Source organism: Bos indicus x Bos taurus, chromosome 4 (genome assembly GCF_003369695.1).
Source record: "Bos indicus x Bos taurus breed Angus x Brahman F1 hybrid chromosome 4, Bos_hybrid_MaternalHap_v2.0, whole genome shotgun sequence".
Taxonomy (NCBI): domain Eukaryota; kingdom Metazoa; phylum Chordata; class Mammalia; order Artiodactyla; family Bovidae; genus Bos; species Bos indicus x Bos taurus.
Window position 1 is genome coordinate 71,471,177 of NC_040079.1, and position 16,050 is coordinate 71,487,226.

General features: G+C 39.3%; 1 protein-coding gene across 1 annotated transcript in view; it reads right to left on the reverse strand.

Moving 5' to 3' along the window:
* Positions 1-16,050, reverse strand: part of PRKAR2B (protein kinase cAMP-dependent type II regulatory subunit beta) — a 102,586-nt gene that overhangs the window by 33,289 nt on the left and 53,247 nt on the right. The window contains exon 3 of the mRNA XM_027539671.1: positions 5,249-5,301. Within this exon, the coding sequence (XP_027395472.1) occupies positions 5,249-5,301 (53 nt within the window). The remainder of the gene's footprint in view (positions 1-5,248; positions 5,302-16,050) is intronic.

Genomic DNA, 16,050 nt, shown 5'->3' on the forward strand with positions numbered 1-16,050 from the left:
CAGTATTCTTGCCTGGAAAATTCCATGGACAGAGGAGCCTGGCAGGCTACAGTCCATAGGGTCACATTCCGCTGGATTCAACTGAGCACACACGCACACGCATCCTAGTAACAGGCCCCACGAAGCAGGTGACTGCTCAGTGAAATAAGTCAGACAGAGAAAGACAAACACTGCATGACCTCTTAAAAGGAAAAACGTAAGAAAATCAACTTGCCCAGGCAACTTCTTCAATGTGACACAGTTGAGAAGTTGTAGCACTGGGATTCACCCTAGGCAGGCTAGCCACAGAGTTCTTACTATAAGCCAAGGTCAGCACACCATTGCCTGAAGGCCAAATTTCTTTCTGTAGGATCCCTACACTGAAAATGATTTTTTTACTGACTGTGGGAGGATAACCAAAAGAATGTTTCCCAACATATGAAAAGTATAAGAAATTCAAACGTCCACAAGTAAAGTTTCATGGGTCACAGCCACACGTGTTTATTTATGTATTGTCTATGGCTGCTTTTAAGCTGTAACAGCAGAGCTGAAGAGTTGTGACAGAAACCAAATGGCCCCCAAAGCATGAAGTATTGATTATTTGAAAATAGAATTCCCAGGGAAAAAAACTTTACAGGGAAAGTCTGTCAACTACTGCTATAAACCTCTGTTGCCTTTCAATTTAAAAAAAATAGAAGAAACAGTAAGACTGACTGACACATTTTCTTTAAAGAAAACACTGGGTATCTATTTTGTTAAGCAAGGGAAGTCTGTACAAGATGTTTTCATATCTGTCCACTATGTTCTCCACACAGAGCTGAAAGTAATCTTTTAAAAGTTTAAATCAGAACACCCCATTCTCCACAGTAAACCCTCGGTAGAGGCCATCACATTCCCACCTCCTCCTCCGCCTTCCCCTCAGCCACTCAGCTCCAGCCACACCAGCCCCCACTCAGAGCCTCCAACTCTTCCCACTCTGACGGGCATGGGTCAACCCCAAATGCACTCCCAGACTTTTGGCAAGATTCTCTCCACATTCATCCTCTGGTCTCACTTCAAGGAGCCCTTCCCCCACTATTCTGTTTCATTAGGGATCTAGTTGATATGGGGGTTTGGTTTTAATTCCTACACCCTATCACACTGTCCTTTCAACAGTTCATATTTTGTGACTGCTAATTTGCTAGCTTTCTGTTAGCTTCTGTTATTAGACTCTGAGCTCCAAGACGGCAAGGACTTGTCCATCATGTTCACCACTGTATACTTAGCATTCGCCCAGATATGCAGAAAGCAGTCCCAAAACCTTTGATGGAGTACAAAATGAAGAAACACTCCACTCTTAAATTTACTAGCTCTTTTCTGCCCGTTTCTACATGCTAGATGTACATAACCCTTACATTTTCATTTATTAAAGGTATTCCAAGTAAAATCTAATTTGTTATTTTCCAAAGTCAATCTTAAGTACTTAAATTTTCTTTGAATATGTATTATTTTATAAAAAATTAAATATCTATTTACAGCTCTGAGATTACAGATTGTTGTTGTTGCTTAGTCACTAAATTGTATCTGACTCTTCATGACCTTACAGACTGTAGCCTGCCAGGCTCCTCCGTCCATGGGATTCTCTAGGTAAGAATACTGAAGTGGGTTGCCATTTCCTTCTTCAGGGGATCTCTCAGACACAGGAATCAAACTTGTGTCTCCTGCTTGGCAGGCAGATTTTTTTTTTTTACCATTGACCCACCAGGGAAGCCCAATAAAAAAACAGACTCTTTGAAATAAGACAAAATGTCCAAATGAAAAGTTAATTTATCAAAATGCACTGTATGTTTTCCTTATGGACATTTTCTAAAGCCAATTAATTTTGAAATCTGTAATAATCATTTCTAAAGGCTATGGTACAAACTGCCTTATAGTATCTATTCAGATCAGATCAGATTAGTCACTCAGTTGTGTCCGACTCTTTGCGACCCCATGAATCGCAGCACGGCAGGCCTCCCTGTCCATCACCAACTCCCGGAGTTCACTCAGACTCATGTCCATCGAGTCAGTGATGCGATCCAGCCATCTCATCCTCTGCTGTCCCCTTCTCCTCTTGCCCCCAATCCCTCCCAGCTAGACAAAAAAATTGTAGTTTTTAGCAACATGTTTAGAGAAGAGTCAACTTAATGAAAACCCTGACACTTTATTATGATTAATAATTAATTAATTACCAAAAATCTACTAAAGTAACATCGAAGGGTGTCACAGGCACAACTTGGGTTGAATGTCCAACCCACAAAGATGCCTCCTTCACCAGGAACTGGCCTTATCTATCTATTTATGTACCTTTCAAAAAATTATAGTTAATCTACAAAGTTGTGTTGGTTTCAGATATAAAACAATTGTTTTATATATATGTATATATATGTTTTTGAGATTCTTTTCCATTATAGGTTATTATAAATACTGAATATAGCTCACTGTGCTATGTTGGTCATTGTTCTTTACCTATTTTATAAATATATATATATAGTAGTGTGTATATGTTAATCCCAAACACCTAATTTCTCTCTCCTCCAACTCCTGCTATCTACTACAGTAACCATAAATTTGTTTTCTATGTCTACAAATCTATTTCTGTTTTGTAAATAAGTTGATTTATACAATTTTTTAAGATTTCACATACAAGTGATGTCATATGATATCTGTCTTTGTCTTACTCAGTATAGCAATTTCTAGGTTTATCTATGTTGCTACAGATGGCACTGCTTCATTCTTTTTTGTGGCTGAGTAGTATCCATTGTGGAGAAGGCAATGGCACCCCACTCCAGTACTCTTGCCTGGAAAATCCCATGGACAGAGGAGCCTGGTAGGCTGCAGTCCATGGGGTCCCTAAGAGTCAGACAGGACTGAGTGACTTCACTTTCACTTTTCACTTTCATGCATTGGAAAAGGAAATATCAACCAACTCCAGTGTTCTTGCCTGGAAAATCCCATGGACAGAGGAGCCTGGTAGGCTGCAGTCCATGGGGTTGCTAAGAGTCGGACACGACTGAGAGACTTCACTTTCACTTTTCACTTTCATGCACTGGAGAAGGAAATGGCAACCCACTTCAGCATTCTTGCCTGGAGAATCCCAGGGACGGGGGAGCCTGGTGGGCTGCCATCTATGAGGTCGCACAGAGTTGGACACGACTGAAGCGACTTAGCAGCAGCAGCAGCAGCATCCATTGTATATATTTGCCACATCTTTATCCATTCACCTGTTGATGGACATTTAGGTTGTTTCCAAGTTCCGGCTATTATACAAATGGTGCTGCTATGAGCACCAGGGTACATGCATCTTTTTGAATGAAAGTTTTCTCTGGATATATGCCCAGGAGTGGGATTGCAGGATACCCTCATTTTAAGTGAGGCCCCACAGTTAAGTCTATACTCCTTGGCCTGGTCCCCAACCCCAAGGTCAGGTCTGTGAAAACTCTCCACAAGGAAACTAGGATTGTGAACTGAGAGAGACATAAGAGTTAGTGGCAGCTGAGTCCCTTTCAGTGTTGACACTCTAAGTGCTACACCAGTGCTGTGAAAGGACCCCAGAGGGGGCTGACTCCTGCCTGCTAGCCACAGCCTGGTGTTTTCTTTAACTCTTTCAGGAATTCTGTAAGATCTCCAAGCACATGTCCAATAATTCCCCAATGTTTTTGTTTTTTAATCTCAATGTGATTAGGGGTTTCTTTCCCCCAGCCAAATGATTCTTATCTGGTATAGCCCTCCCAACAAGACTGCCAGCAATTAGTTGGAGTGATCTAGTCAAACCACTTTACCTATGGCATGGACCAAATGGGTAGCTAACAGCTGTCAGGTCTATGAGATACCATATATTGCTTTCAAACTATATTTTTAAATGTTCTTTTTAATTTAAATTTTTACTAAGTCAAACCAGCTCATCAAACGTCTCAATTACTAAGCTTTATCACATACATTTATACACAAATACAAAGAATGATTGGAGTAGGAAACGGCAACCCACTTCAGCACTCTTGCCTGGAAAATTGCATGGAAAGAGGAGTCTGGAGGGCTACAGTCCATGGGGTTGCAAAGAGTCGGACATGACTGAGCACATATACACAGACACACACACACACAAAACGCTGTCTTCAAAGTAACCTATTATTATTCCGTTGAAATACATAAATAAAGTGTAGGATAGGGGAGGGTTGTTTGGACCACATTATAGTGGTTATAGCACATTAAACATTAGTGATGATACCTTGACCCTAAGGCAACATAATTTTCAGACTGGAATTTATGGACTTTATAAAAATATGTAAGTTTTGGTTCTCAGAAGTGAATACTGCAAGTCTGGTACTGTCCCCATCATGGACAATTGTGAAATGGGATTTCCTTCAAAATCTTCTGTGTCATTTAAGGTTCCTGATCTTTCTACCACTGGATTTTATTTACATTTCAGGGAGCTTAATGATGTAATGACTTAGGGACCCAGTATTCTGCTTTTCTATAAAACTCAATCTTATTGAAGTATTTTTCAGAGCTACAGAAATAGATTTTCTTTTCATTTTTTACCAAATGAAAAAAAAAGAAACTTTTGCAATGTACTCAAAAATAAATAAACAAATGATTACTTTCCATTTCCAGGCTCAGTAATCTCCTATTTAGTTTACTTTCTACTAAATAAGTAATAGGAGCATGGAGCAAAAGGACACAGCTTAAAAAGTGTTTCAAACCAGACAAATTCTTACAAAAACATTAGGCCCTCCAAATCAGTTTCTGAGCAAACAATCAGATACACAGATTTTAAAAAATAATAACTTCTATACTGACACTTTAGATGTAATTTTATTGTGTCTGTTGTTGTTTCAGAGTAAGCATCTGTTATGATAAATTAGTAGGAGCAAAAGTCTTTTCCCAGTATTTTTCTTTGCTAGAAATACTTACTTGTCTAAGAAAAATAATATTATCACTTTGGGAAAGATAGCTAAAAACATTTTTCATCACAGGCTATATTTTTGCAAGAGAAATAAAAGCACAACTTCAGTGAGTTATTATGTCCATCTTTCCTTTTATCCAAAGAGAGAGATACTTTGGATCAAAGTAACTACACAGAACATGAAGCAGTAAGCTATCAGAGAGAAGACTACGAAAAGAAACAGTCAAAATAATTCCATTATGCTTTCTGTTAATCTATAAACCTGTTAACATCTTTTCTATTACTATTTTCCTTATCCAAGACAAGAGTATAATGTAAAATTAATGTATTCAGTAAGTTACATACCCTGGATTCAGCATCATCTTCTTCTTCATCAGGATTATAAGCTTCTGCACATACTGCAAAGATAAACATGGAAATTTTAAAGATTCTTTCACCAAGAAACATGCTACAATAAATATATCTTTAAAAATTAATGAACAAAAAGAATGCTGTGGTGTAAAAAAGCATGAATCTACCTCATCCAGGGCAAGTAGTCTACCCCGCAAAGCCAGTGCTATTGCAATTTATACGGAATTCACTAAAATATAAACCTGCCCTTTTAGGTACTGATAACTTCTTTTCTTTCTTTTACTCAGAGAAACATAGCTAACCTCTTTCACCTTCATTTCCAAGCTAGAGAAATGGTTAAGAGCAAAAATTACTGGAAAGAACAGGCACACATAAAATCTAAGTCTGCTTTGAAATGGTCAATTTAATCATGCAATTATGAGTAACTTGCATAAATCATCCATAATTCAATCTTCCAGGAATAAATACTATTAATATTTTGCATATTCCTTTCCAGTCTTTATTCTGAGCTGAGTTCATACTGCATTCAACATTTTAAAACTTGCTTTTTCATTTAACACTGTAAGAATTCTGCATGCCATTGGAAACATTTTATAAATATTTTTTAAAGACTGCTAATTATCATAAGCTCCAATTTACTACTCCCCTAACGCTAGACACAAAACTGACTTCTATTGAAACAGCCTTGCAGTAAATATCTTAATGCACAAATATTTGTCTACATTTCAGATTATGTTGTGGAATTATTCCCAAATGTTATTTTGGGGGCTAAAAGGTATGACAACTTTTAAGGCATATTTATCACGACACTTCTTTGCAATGTGTGAGGAGATTCCCCTAAATGGTACCACAGAGTTAGATATTATTGCCAATTTTAATGAAAAAAAGATTTAAATTTTTAAGTATTATTGAATTTGAACAATTTTCAAATGTTTGTAAGCTGACTGTATATCCTCTTTTGTCCCTATGCCTGAGACATTTATTTCTGTATTTTATTTCCTTTTTGATTTACACCAGTTTCTCAATACCAGTTTGACATATCTCTTATAATCATTTCATCCAATCTTCTTTTTTTCTTTGGCCATGCTATGTGCTTGCAGGATCTTAGTTCCCAGACTATGGATTAAACTCAGACCAAGGCAGTGAAAGCATGGAGTCCTAACTACTGGACGGCAGGAAATTCCCTCCAGTTTGCTTTTTAACTATAATTACTAGATCTTTTTTTTGTTTGTTTTAAACCAATTACTCATGTTTTTTGTTTTTAATGTAATGACATCAAGAAAAAAAATCCCCCAATATGATTTAAACCCGATGTTAAACATCACAAAAGTACCACTGCTTCTGAGTTTGGTATTTGCAAATCTTTTTTATTTGCAAATTTACAGATCTGTAACTTCTCTTCTTTCAGTTCATAAAAGGAGACCGTTTTACATTTATCCTTTAATTCAGGTGGTGCTAGTGGTAAAAAACCCGCCTGTCAATGCTGAAGATACTAAAACTCACGTATTCAATCCCTGGGTCAGGAAGATTCCCCTAGAGGGAGGGGATGGGAACCCACTCCAGTATTCTTGCCTGGAGAATACCGTGGACAGAGAAGCCTGGCAGGCTACAGTCCATAGGGTCGCAAGGAGCCAGACATAACTGAAGAGACCTAGCACACACACTTTAATCCATGTGGACTTGATTCTGGCATGGACATAGAAATTTAAAGAGCAGAGGACAGATGAAAGCTGGACAAATATCTTTCCAGGGGCCTCAGAAGCACTGTCATCTTTAGTCCAAGGATTGTCAATATTATTATGAAATCTGCCAGTAGCTTTCTTTTTACAGGCATTGTTCTACACACCTTAGCCAGTGAGTGATTCTTAACCAGGGCCTATTCTGTCCCCCAGCATGACGTCTAAGCAACATCTGGAGACATTTTGGCTGTTACATCTATAGGGGGTTAAGCTGCTGGGGGAAGCTAGGAGACACCACATCATGCACAGGACAGCTCTCCCTCCTCCCTCCTTCCAACAAAGAATGATCTGATCCAAAATGTCAACAGCGCTGAGGTTGAGAAGCCTTGACCAGGTTTATATTTTCTCCTTCAGTCTCACAACAACGCTAGGTGTCATATCACCACTTGGGAGATGAAAGACCTGGGCATAGTTATATATCTTGGCCAAGATCACACAATGTGGTACAATCACACGACTTGATCCCAGGGCTGTCTGGCTCACTCCAAACACCTCGTTCTTCTTCTTTTTTAATGTTTTAAAAAGCAGCTTTATTGAGATATAATTCACATGCCATACAATTCACCCATGTAAAGTGTACACTCAATGTTTTTGGTATATTACATTATTAATTTACTGTAGCAGGTCCTGGAACTTCATTCCTTTTTATGGAAATGCCTTGCTCTTAACCACTGTTCTGCCCTTGCTGGCTTCGGTGAATTCACCAACACAATGCCTGGACCCAGCCTTCTGTCTCAGAAATCTAAAAGAAGGAGGCCTTCTTACAGGGACAGGCACCCATTAAAGAACCTCACTGATGAATATCACCAGGATGCCAGCTTAGTAACTAACTTCCTGAATTATTACGGCGTCACCATAACCAGCCAGCTCTCCCCCTGCAGGAAGACCACAGAAGCCAAATCACAATTAAAGGCTTCCTTGGTGAGGAGATGGGAAGAGGAGAGAGTCTGTCAAATAAACTATTTAATGCATCAGTCTGGGACAGCCTTATGTAGATGAAAGTGAAAGAGGAGAGTGAAAAAGTTGGCTTAAAGCTCAACATTCAGAAAACTAAGATCATGGCATCCAGTCCCATCGCTTCGTGGCAGATAGATGTGGAAACAGAGGCTGACTTTATTTTTCTGGGCTCCAAAATCACTGCAGATGGTGATTGCAGCCATGAAATTAAAAGACGCTTACTCCTTGGAAAGAACGTTATAACTAACCTAGACAGCATATTAAAAAGCAGAGACATTACTTTGCCAGTAAAGGTCCGTCTAGTCAAGGCTATGGTTTTTCCCGTGGTCATGTATGTATGTGAGAGTTGGACTATAAAGAAAGTTGAGTGCTGAAGAATTAATGCTTTTGAACTGTGGTGTTGGAGAAGACTCTTAAGAGTCCCTTGGACTGCAAGGAGATCTAACCAGTCCATCCTAGAGGAGATCAGTCCTGCGTGTTCATTGGAACGACTGATGCTGAGGCTGAAACTCCAATACTTTGGCCACCTGATGTGAAGAGCTGACTCATTTGAAAAGACCCTGATGTTGGGAAAGACTGAGGGCAGGAGAAGAAGGGGACGACAGAGGATGAGATGGTTGGATGGCATCATCGACTCGATGGACATGGGTTTGGGTGGACTCCGGGAGTTGGTGATGGACAGGGAGGCCTGGTGTACTGCGGTTCATGGGTCGCAAAGAGTTGGACACGACTGAGCGACTGAACTGAAGTGGGACAGCCCAAGACGTACACATGCAACACACACAGTCCTGCAGATGAGGCCCAGACTCTAGAATTGTGTTGCCACAACTTTCTTAAAAGCAGGGTAACATCTACCTCTAAAGCTTGGCTCTGTATTTTCTTTTTCCCTGTCTGACCAACCTCACAGGCCGGACTGATATATAACTTGGAGGGCTCAGTGCACAGTGGAAATACAGACCCATTTTCATAAATTAAGAAATTTAAGAGGACAAGAGCAGAACATTAAACCTAAGTTGAGGCTCTTGGGAGTGTGGGGACCACAGAGTCAACCATTCTAATGGTGTCTGTATGTTTAGTGAGGTGATATTGTAAGATATCATGTCCTTCAAGGTAACCTGTTATATATAGCACCTTGACCCATTCATGTTGATCTTCAGTTTTAATTCACAGAAAGAAATCTTAATCCTCTAATTTCTAAGTTGCAAGCCCCTAAATGCTGACTAAAAATCATCACTAGTAAGGATCTATTCTCTTTCTAAATAATTTATCAATTGCTTCAGTATTATTACTTAATACCCTTCTGATTTGTGAAACCTACCTTATCACATATTTGTTTGTTTCTTTCTGGACTATTCATTCCATTGAATCATTTGTTGTTCCAATATTACAAGGTTTAGCTCTGGCACTAAAGTGCGGTAGTTTCACTATATTAAAACTCATCTACTGCACCTCCTATACTGCCATGGGGCCCTCATACCTCCTTACTTTCACTTACACAGTCTCTTCTGATTGGAATTTCCCCCACGTCCTCCTTTCCAAGCCATCCCTTCTCTTCAGCCCCAGCTGAAAAATCAGATCAATGGCAGAGTTGTGAGTTCCAAGAGAGACTTTATAGCCTATAAGCCTAAAATATTTACAATCTGGTTTTTACAAGCTGAATTTTGTCCCTCCAAGTTTTATATATTGAAGCCCTAAGCCCTAATGCCTCAAAATGTGACAGTATTTGGAGGCAGAGCCTTTAAAGGGGTGATTAACTTAAAATCAAACAATTAGATTGGGCCCTAATACAATCTGACTGGTGTTTTTATAATAAGAGGAATTCTGGTCACGGAGACACACCAAGGATGCACACTGGTGGAGGAAGGACCAGGCAACAGCACAGTGAGAAGGTGGTCTGCTGCGAACAAAGGAGAGAAGCCTTATGAGAAACTAAATATGCTGACACATTGCTCTTAGCTTTCTACCCTCCAGAACTGTGAGAAAATACATTTCTGTGGTTTAAGCCAAAAAAATAAAGTGAGATCAAGAGTCAAACATTGACTTCTCGCTTAGACAGGGCTAACTTAGGACACCCCACTGTTGTGTTCCCTTTGCAGTGTGGACAGAGTCCATTACCATCACCTACTGCTGCTGCTGCTGCTGCTAAGTCACTTCAGTCGTGTCCGACTCTGTATGACCCCAAAGACGGCAGCCCAGCAGGCTCCCCTGTCCCTGGGATTCTCCAGGCAAGAACACTGGAGTGGGTTGCCATTTCCTTCTCCAATGCATCAAAGTGAAAAGTGAATGTGAAGTCACTCAGTCGTGTCCGACACTTTAACAAACAGGTTACCACCTGTGCCCCGCCCAGGCAGAACTGTGGCCCTTCGGAAACTATGTTCATTTCTATATGTCCCTAGTACTGACCAGTGGCTTAGTGCTAAAGAATCTACCTGCAATGCAGGAGACGCAGGTTCAATCCCTGGGTTGGGAAGAACCCCTGGAGAAGGAAATGGCAACCCATTCCAGTATTCTTGCCTGGGAAATCCCACAGACACAGGAGCCCAGCGGGTTACAGTCCATGGGGTTGCAAAAGAGTCAGACACAACTTAGTAACTAAACAACCACATAAAAGCACTGACCTGGCACAGTGACTGGCTCAATGCCCATTTTTTTGAAAGAATGACTGATGAACAAACAAGCTTGAAGGTCCTCGAGGGCAGAGATGATGTCTCTTTTAAATATCACCCAATAATCTACCTGTATTATAGACTCTCAAACAAAAATACATAGAATGAATGAATAAAAAGTTGTTCTTTGTATACTATTTGTCCCAAAAAATGGGAACAGAGAGGATGAGTGAAAATGAGGACCTTCCATCTTGTTCACCAAAGGACCTGGCACAGAGGTTAGGAGCTTAGTGAATATCTATACAAGGAATGAATGAATGAAAGACTCTCTATCTGGATAGACCCTGAAGCCCAAGCCTCCAGATAACCTGAGCTGCCTTGAATTTTTTTCTCAAGTGTACCCCATCCCTCCCGGGGAATCTGAAATTGAGCCTGAAACTATATACGCTATTCTGTTTGGCAATTACACAGTTACGAGGAAAAGAGCCTTCTTCTTTATGCGAACCCTGCGTTGAGTTTTTCTACCATGTTGTGTATATATGTATTTGGATAATGCATTAATAATCTAGAATGCTCCAAGAATTTAAGTAGTTTCCCACATTGCAGACAGTATAATGTGCACTGGCAATAGCCAGACAAATGTCAGGGTTTTCAGGACAGAAAAGTGAAAACTATATATTGGGTTGGCATCTTGTGGGACTTGGCTCTCGATCTTTTCATGCACTACACACACACACACACACACAGCGTGACAGACAAGGGCCAAAGGTTTCTTTTTCCTATATTTAAAAGCACGTTGTCTTTTTCAACATCATTTCCAATAGGGTGTCCAAAAACTCACTTCAATTCTGACACTACCTACCCAAAGTTAGCATTATATCCCAAGAGTTGAAGCAGTAGTCCCACAAGACTGCCTGCACCTTAGGCGTCAATCACAATTCCCAGGCTACCATACTTCTGACCAACCGACTATAAACTGAGGGTTTCCACAACACCCTCCTCTAGTTTGATAATTCAGTAGAATGACTCATAGAACTCAAGAAGTACTTGCCTTTCTCTTACTGGTTTATTATAAAGAATACAACTCAAGAATAGCCAAATGGATGAGAAGTATAGGGTGAGATATGGTGGGAGGGGCGCAGTCTCCATGCCCTCTCTGGATGCCACCCTCCTAGCTCATGCTGTGCTCCCCAGTTTGCAAGTTCTCTGCAGCTGGTCATTTAGGGATTTCTATGGAGGTTTTGTTACATGGGCACAAACCAGTGGCCTTTGGTTAAACCAGTGGCCATGGATTAAACCAGGGGCCTTTGGTTAACCTCCGTCTCCAGTCCCTCTCCCCTACTCCAAGGCTGGACTGAGTTCCACGCTTCCAATCATAGTTTGGTCTTTCTGGGACCAGCCCGCATTCTGAAGCTATCCAGGAGCCCCTCAACCAAGAAAGTCTGGTGAGCACACCAAAGAAATCAGGAGATCCCCAGGGTGTTAGGAGCTCTGTGCCAGGCGCCAGGACCAAGTATCTTTGTCTTGTTTATATTGCACAAAGGATTACACCAACTCCCAGGGTTTTCACCAAGGGCCCACTATACTTTGTTGGGGAATGTATAAAAATCAGTAGTCAAAACAACTGTGCCCTGGACAAGTTTACCCTGTGAGTTCTGAAAAAGCCAACAAAGAATAAAGGAAGCAGGCCCAGCTCCATGAGCCACTGGGCCTCAGCACCTGGCGCAGAGCCTTGCACACAGTACAGCCTCAATAAATATTTGCAGAAGGAATCAAAAGCAAATGTGGCCTGCAGAGAAAGACTGCGTGCTTCAGAGGTCTAAAACCTAGGGAAATAATGGACTTCTGCAAAATATGTAAAATTTACTTCCCCAATGGGAAGTAAATGCACTAAGATTTCAGCATACTTATTTAAATGATAATCAGCTTAAAATAAAGCTATTATAAAAGCACAGGTGTATTAGACAACAGAGTTCTGATGCAATGTGGTTAAACTTAGCTTACTCAAGTGGAAATGAGCTTCTACAAAGGGAAAAAAAATGTACCTTTTACAAATACTAGTTTAAGGCATGCATTTTCAAACAAGATTAGTTGGGGGAAGGGGCAAAAAAAAAAAACAACTTTTACTTTACTTTTCTTCCATATAAACCACGATATACATACAATTGTTGTTTAGTTGCTCAGTAGTGTCCTCCTCTACTGTGACCCTGTGGACTGTAGCCCTCCAGGCTCCTCTGTCTGTGGGATTTCCCAGGCAAGAATACTGGAGCGGGTTGCCATTTCCTTCTCTAGAGGATCTTCCCAACCCCAGGGATCAAACCTGGGTCTCCTGCACTGACGGGTGGATTTTTACCACTGAGCCACCAGGGAAGCCCCCTTTTTTCCATATGAAGAATAGGTATTCATACAATACTTAACCAGATACACACTATATATATTGTACTAAAATCTCATGGAGGGGACAGTTAGGGGGAAAAAGACTAAAAAACACGTAGGGGCAGAGGCAATAATAAAAATAAGACTGAGACACACTGGTATAGGGATATACTAGTTATAACTAAGTAAAAGGAGGAGGCATGATGACAAGCCATGGACACCCCTCTCCCCTCTTGAGTCACATTTTTGCCCAATCTGGTACGTATCCACTGTGACACATCACTGATCATCTTAACATGTAATTCACAAAGCAAAGGCATTTGGATAATATGTCCAAAAACAGAAGTTCACGTTTTGATCCCAAATCACATTCAAGCAAAACGACCCACAGGAAGTCTGAACTTATTCACTTAAAAAAATAGTTTTTGAAATGCGGGAGGTGATGTAAGAAGGTATGTACACCACATTTCACAGGACAAGCAGCATGATCTTTCCAGAGAGACAGGGAAGTGCACTCCTACCTTGTAAAGGCCCTGAACCCCAGCCTTCCTATCCCTGTTTCTTTTTAGGGGCTTATAAGGTAAGAGAAGACGTATTGAAATCAATCTCACAGTTTATGTACAAATAGGGAGAAAAACTTCTTAACTTAAAAATCTATAAAATAAGGCTCAACAACTCTGAAAAGAATCATTACCATTTCCTTAAAAGTGCTTTTCAAATATTAATTGACCATTCAGCTATTTAATGTACAACTTAATATCCTACTATTTCCTGCATCAAAATACTAGAAGTTGTTATAATCTACCATGTTACTGCCTAGATTTTAGCTACAAAAAGAGCAATATAAATACAACCTGTATCTATCTTGCAGTAATGCTGGCAGGCTTCACTGAATAGTACTTAAGTGAATATTTAATTTCCAGATCAATTATGTTCATGTCAGAAAAATTAATTTAAAGATTTTAGCCAAGGTACTTAACTGTATAATCTTGTCTTGGTGAAACGATTAAACAGGGCTTTAAAAATCAGCCCTTCAAAACCATCTCTGGTTCTCCATAAATTTCTGAATTAAAAAAAAATTTATTTTATATTATAGTTGATTTATGATGTTGTCTTAGTTTCAGGAATATAGCAAAGTGATTCAGTTATACATATACATATATTTATTCTTTATCAGACTGTTTTCCCATGTAGGTTATTATGGAGTATTGAGTAGAATTCCCTGTAGTATACAATCGGTCATTATTGATTATCTATTTTATATATATAATAGCGGCATGTATATGTTAATCCCAACCTTCTAATTTATCCCTCCCCCTTCTTTCCCCTCTTAACCATATATTTGTTTTCTAAATCTACGAGTCTGTTTCTGTTTTGTTTGTAAATAAGTTCATTACCATCATTTTTAAAGATTCTACATATAAGTGATATCGTATATTTGTCTTTGTCTGACTTACTTCACTTCATCCATGTTGCTGTAAATGGCTTTACTTCACTCTTTTTATAAAACATTGTTTTAAATCTTCATTCATGTAGGCTCCTAAAGTGTCAAACATATAATTACCAATTTTAAAAAGTTTTTACAAATTTTTTCCTGTTACTTCCACTAGAAAATATATTATCTCATAAGTATTTTAGAAGCCTTGGTGGCTCAGATGGTAAAACGGAGACCCAGGTTCAATCCCTGGGTCGGGAAGATCCCCTGGAGAAGGAAATGGCAACCCACTCCAGTATTCTTGCCTGGAAAATCCCATGGACGTAGGAGCCTGGTTGGCTACTGTCCACGGGGTCGCAAAGAGTCGGACACGGCTGAGCCACTTCACTATCTATCTATCTATCTATTAAACACTTCATTAAACCACCCTGATTCATCACAAAATCATTATTTTTGTTGCCCTTTAAGAGAGAGATTTAGAATAAGATTATATAATTGACCCACTCCTATCCACGTTCTGTTTCTAAAAACACTTTTCCTCCACCTGTATACCACGCTTCAAGTGATTATACTATCAGGAACCAATCACAAGTAAATGCTTCACAAGTAAAGCAACAGAACTCAAAACATTCTCTAATCTGTTTTTAAAAGACATGTAGAAACAACCTAAGTGTCCATTAATAGACAAATGGATAGAGATGTGTGATATTCCACAGACAGTGAAATATTACACAACCATTCAAAATGTAATCTTGCCGTTTGTGACAACATGCAAGGATCTAGAGGGCATTATGTTAAGTGAGGTAATTCAGATAAATAATGGCAAATACTGCATGATTTGATTTACATGCAGAATCTAAGAAGCAAAACAACCAAACCAAACCAAACCTAAAACCGACTCACAGACACAGAGAACAAACAGGTGAATGCCAGAAGGGAGGCACTGGGGTGGATGAAATAAGTGAAGAGCATTAACAGGTACAAACTTCCAGTTATATAATAAATAAGTCATAGGGATGTAATATACAGCATAAGGAATATGGTCAACAGTATTATAAGAACTTTGTGTGCAGACAGATGATTAATAGACTTATCCTGGTGATCATTTCATAATATATGCAAAATCAAGTCATTATGTAGTAAACTCGAAACTAACATGATATTGTGTATCAACTATATATTTTTTAAACTGTAAATTTTTCTTCAAAAATGTCTCCAAAGGAAAAGCAAAGAACTATGTCAGAACTCATATACATATAATTTTTATTCTAGATTTGGGTTCCTAAGTAATTAAAAAATTTAGTTATGAAGTATGTGGGCTTCCCAGGTGGCCCAGTTGTAAAGAATCTGCCTGTCAATGCAGGAGATGCAAGACATGTGAGTCCAGTCCCTAGGTTGGGAACTCTTTCTAATAAAGCTTTTCACATAAAATAAAAATACTGACTTGGTGTCTACCTCAATCTGATAATAAAATGGCTTGCTGTACACCTTGAATACTTAAAAAACATCTTCAGGCGTTGAGAACAGGAGAGGAAGGAGTATGGCAAATCCTCACTCCCAAAGCAATGATAAAATATGATTTTCACAAAAAATATAAAACAAAAACATTTCAGGACTCTGGGAATCAAAGGCCAACAAATTGAGAAGCATTTATTCATGAAATACTACTGAACCCTAAGTTAG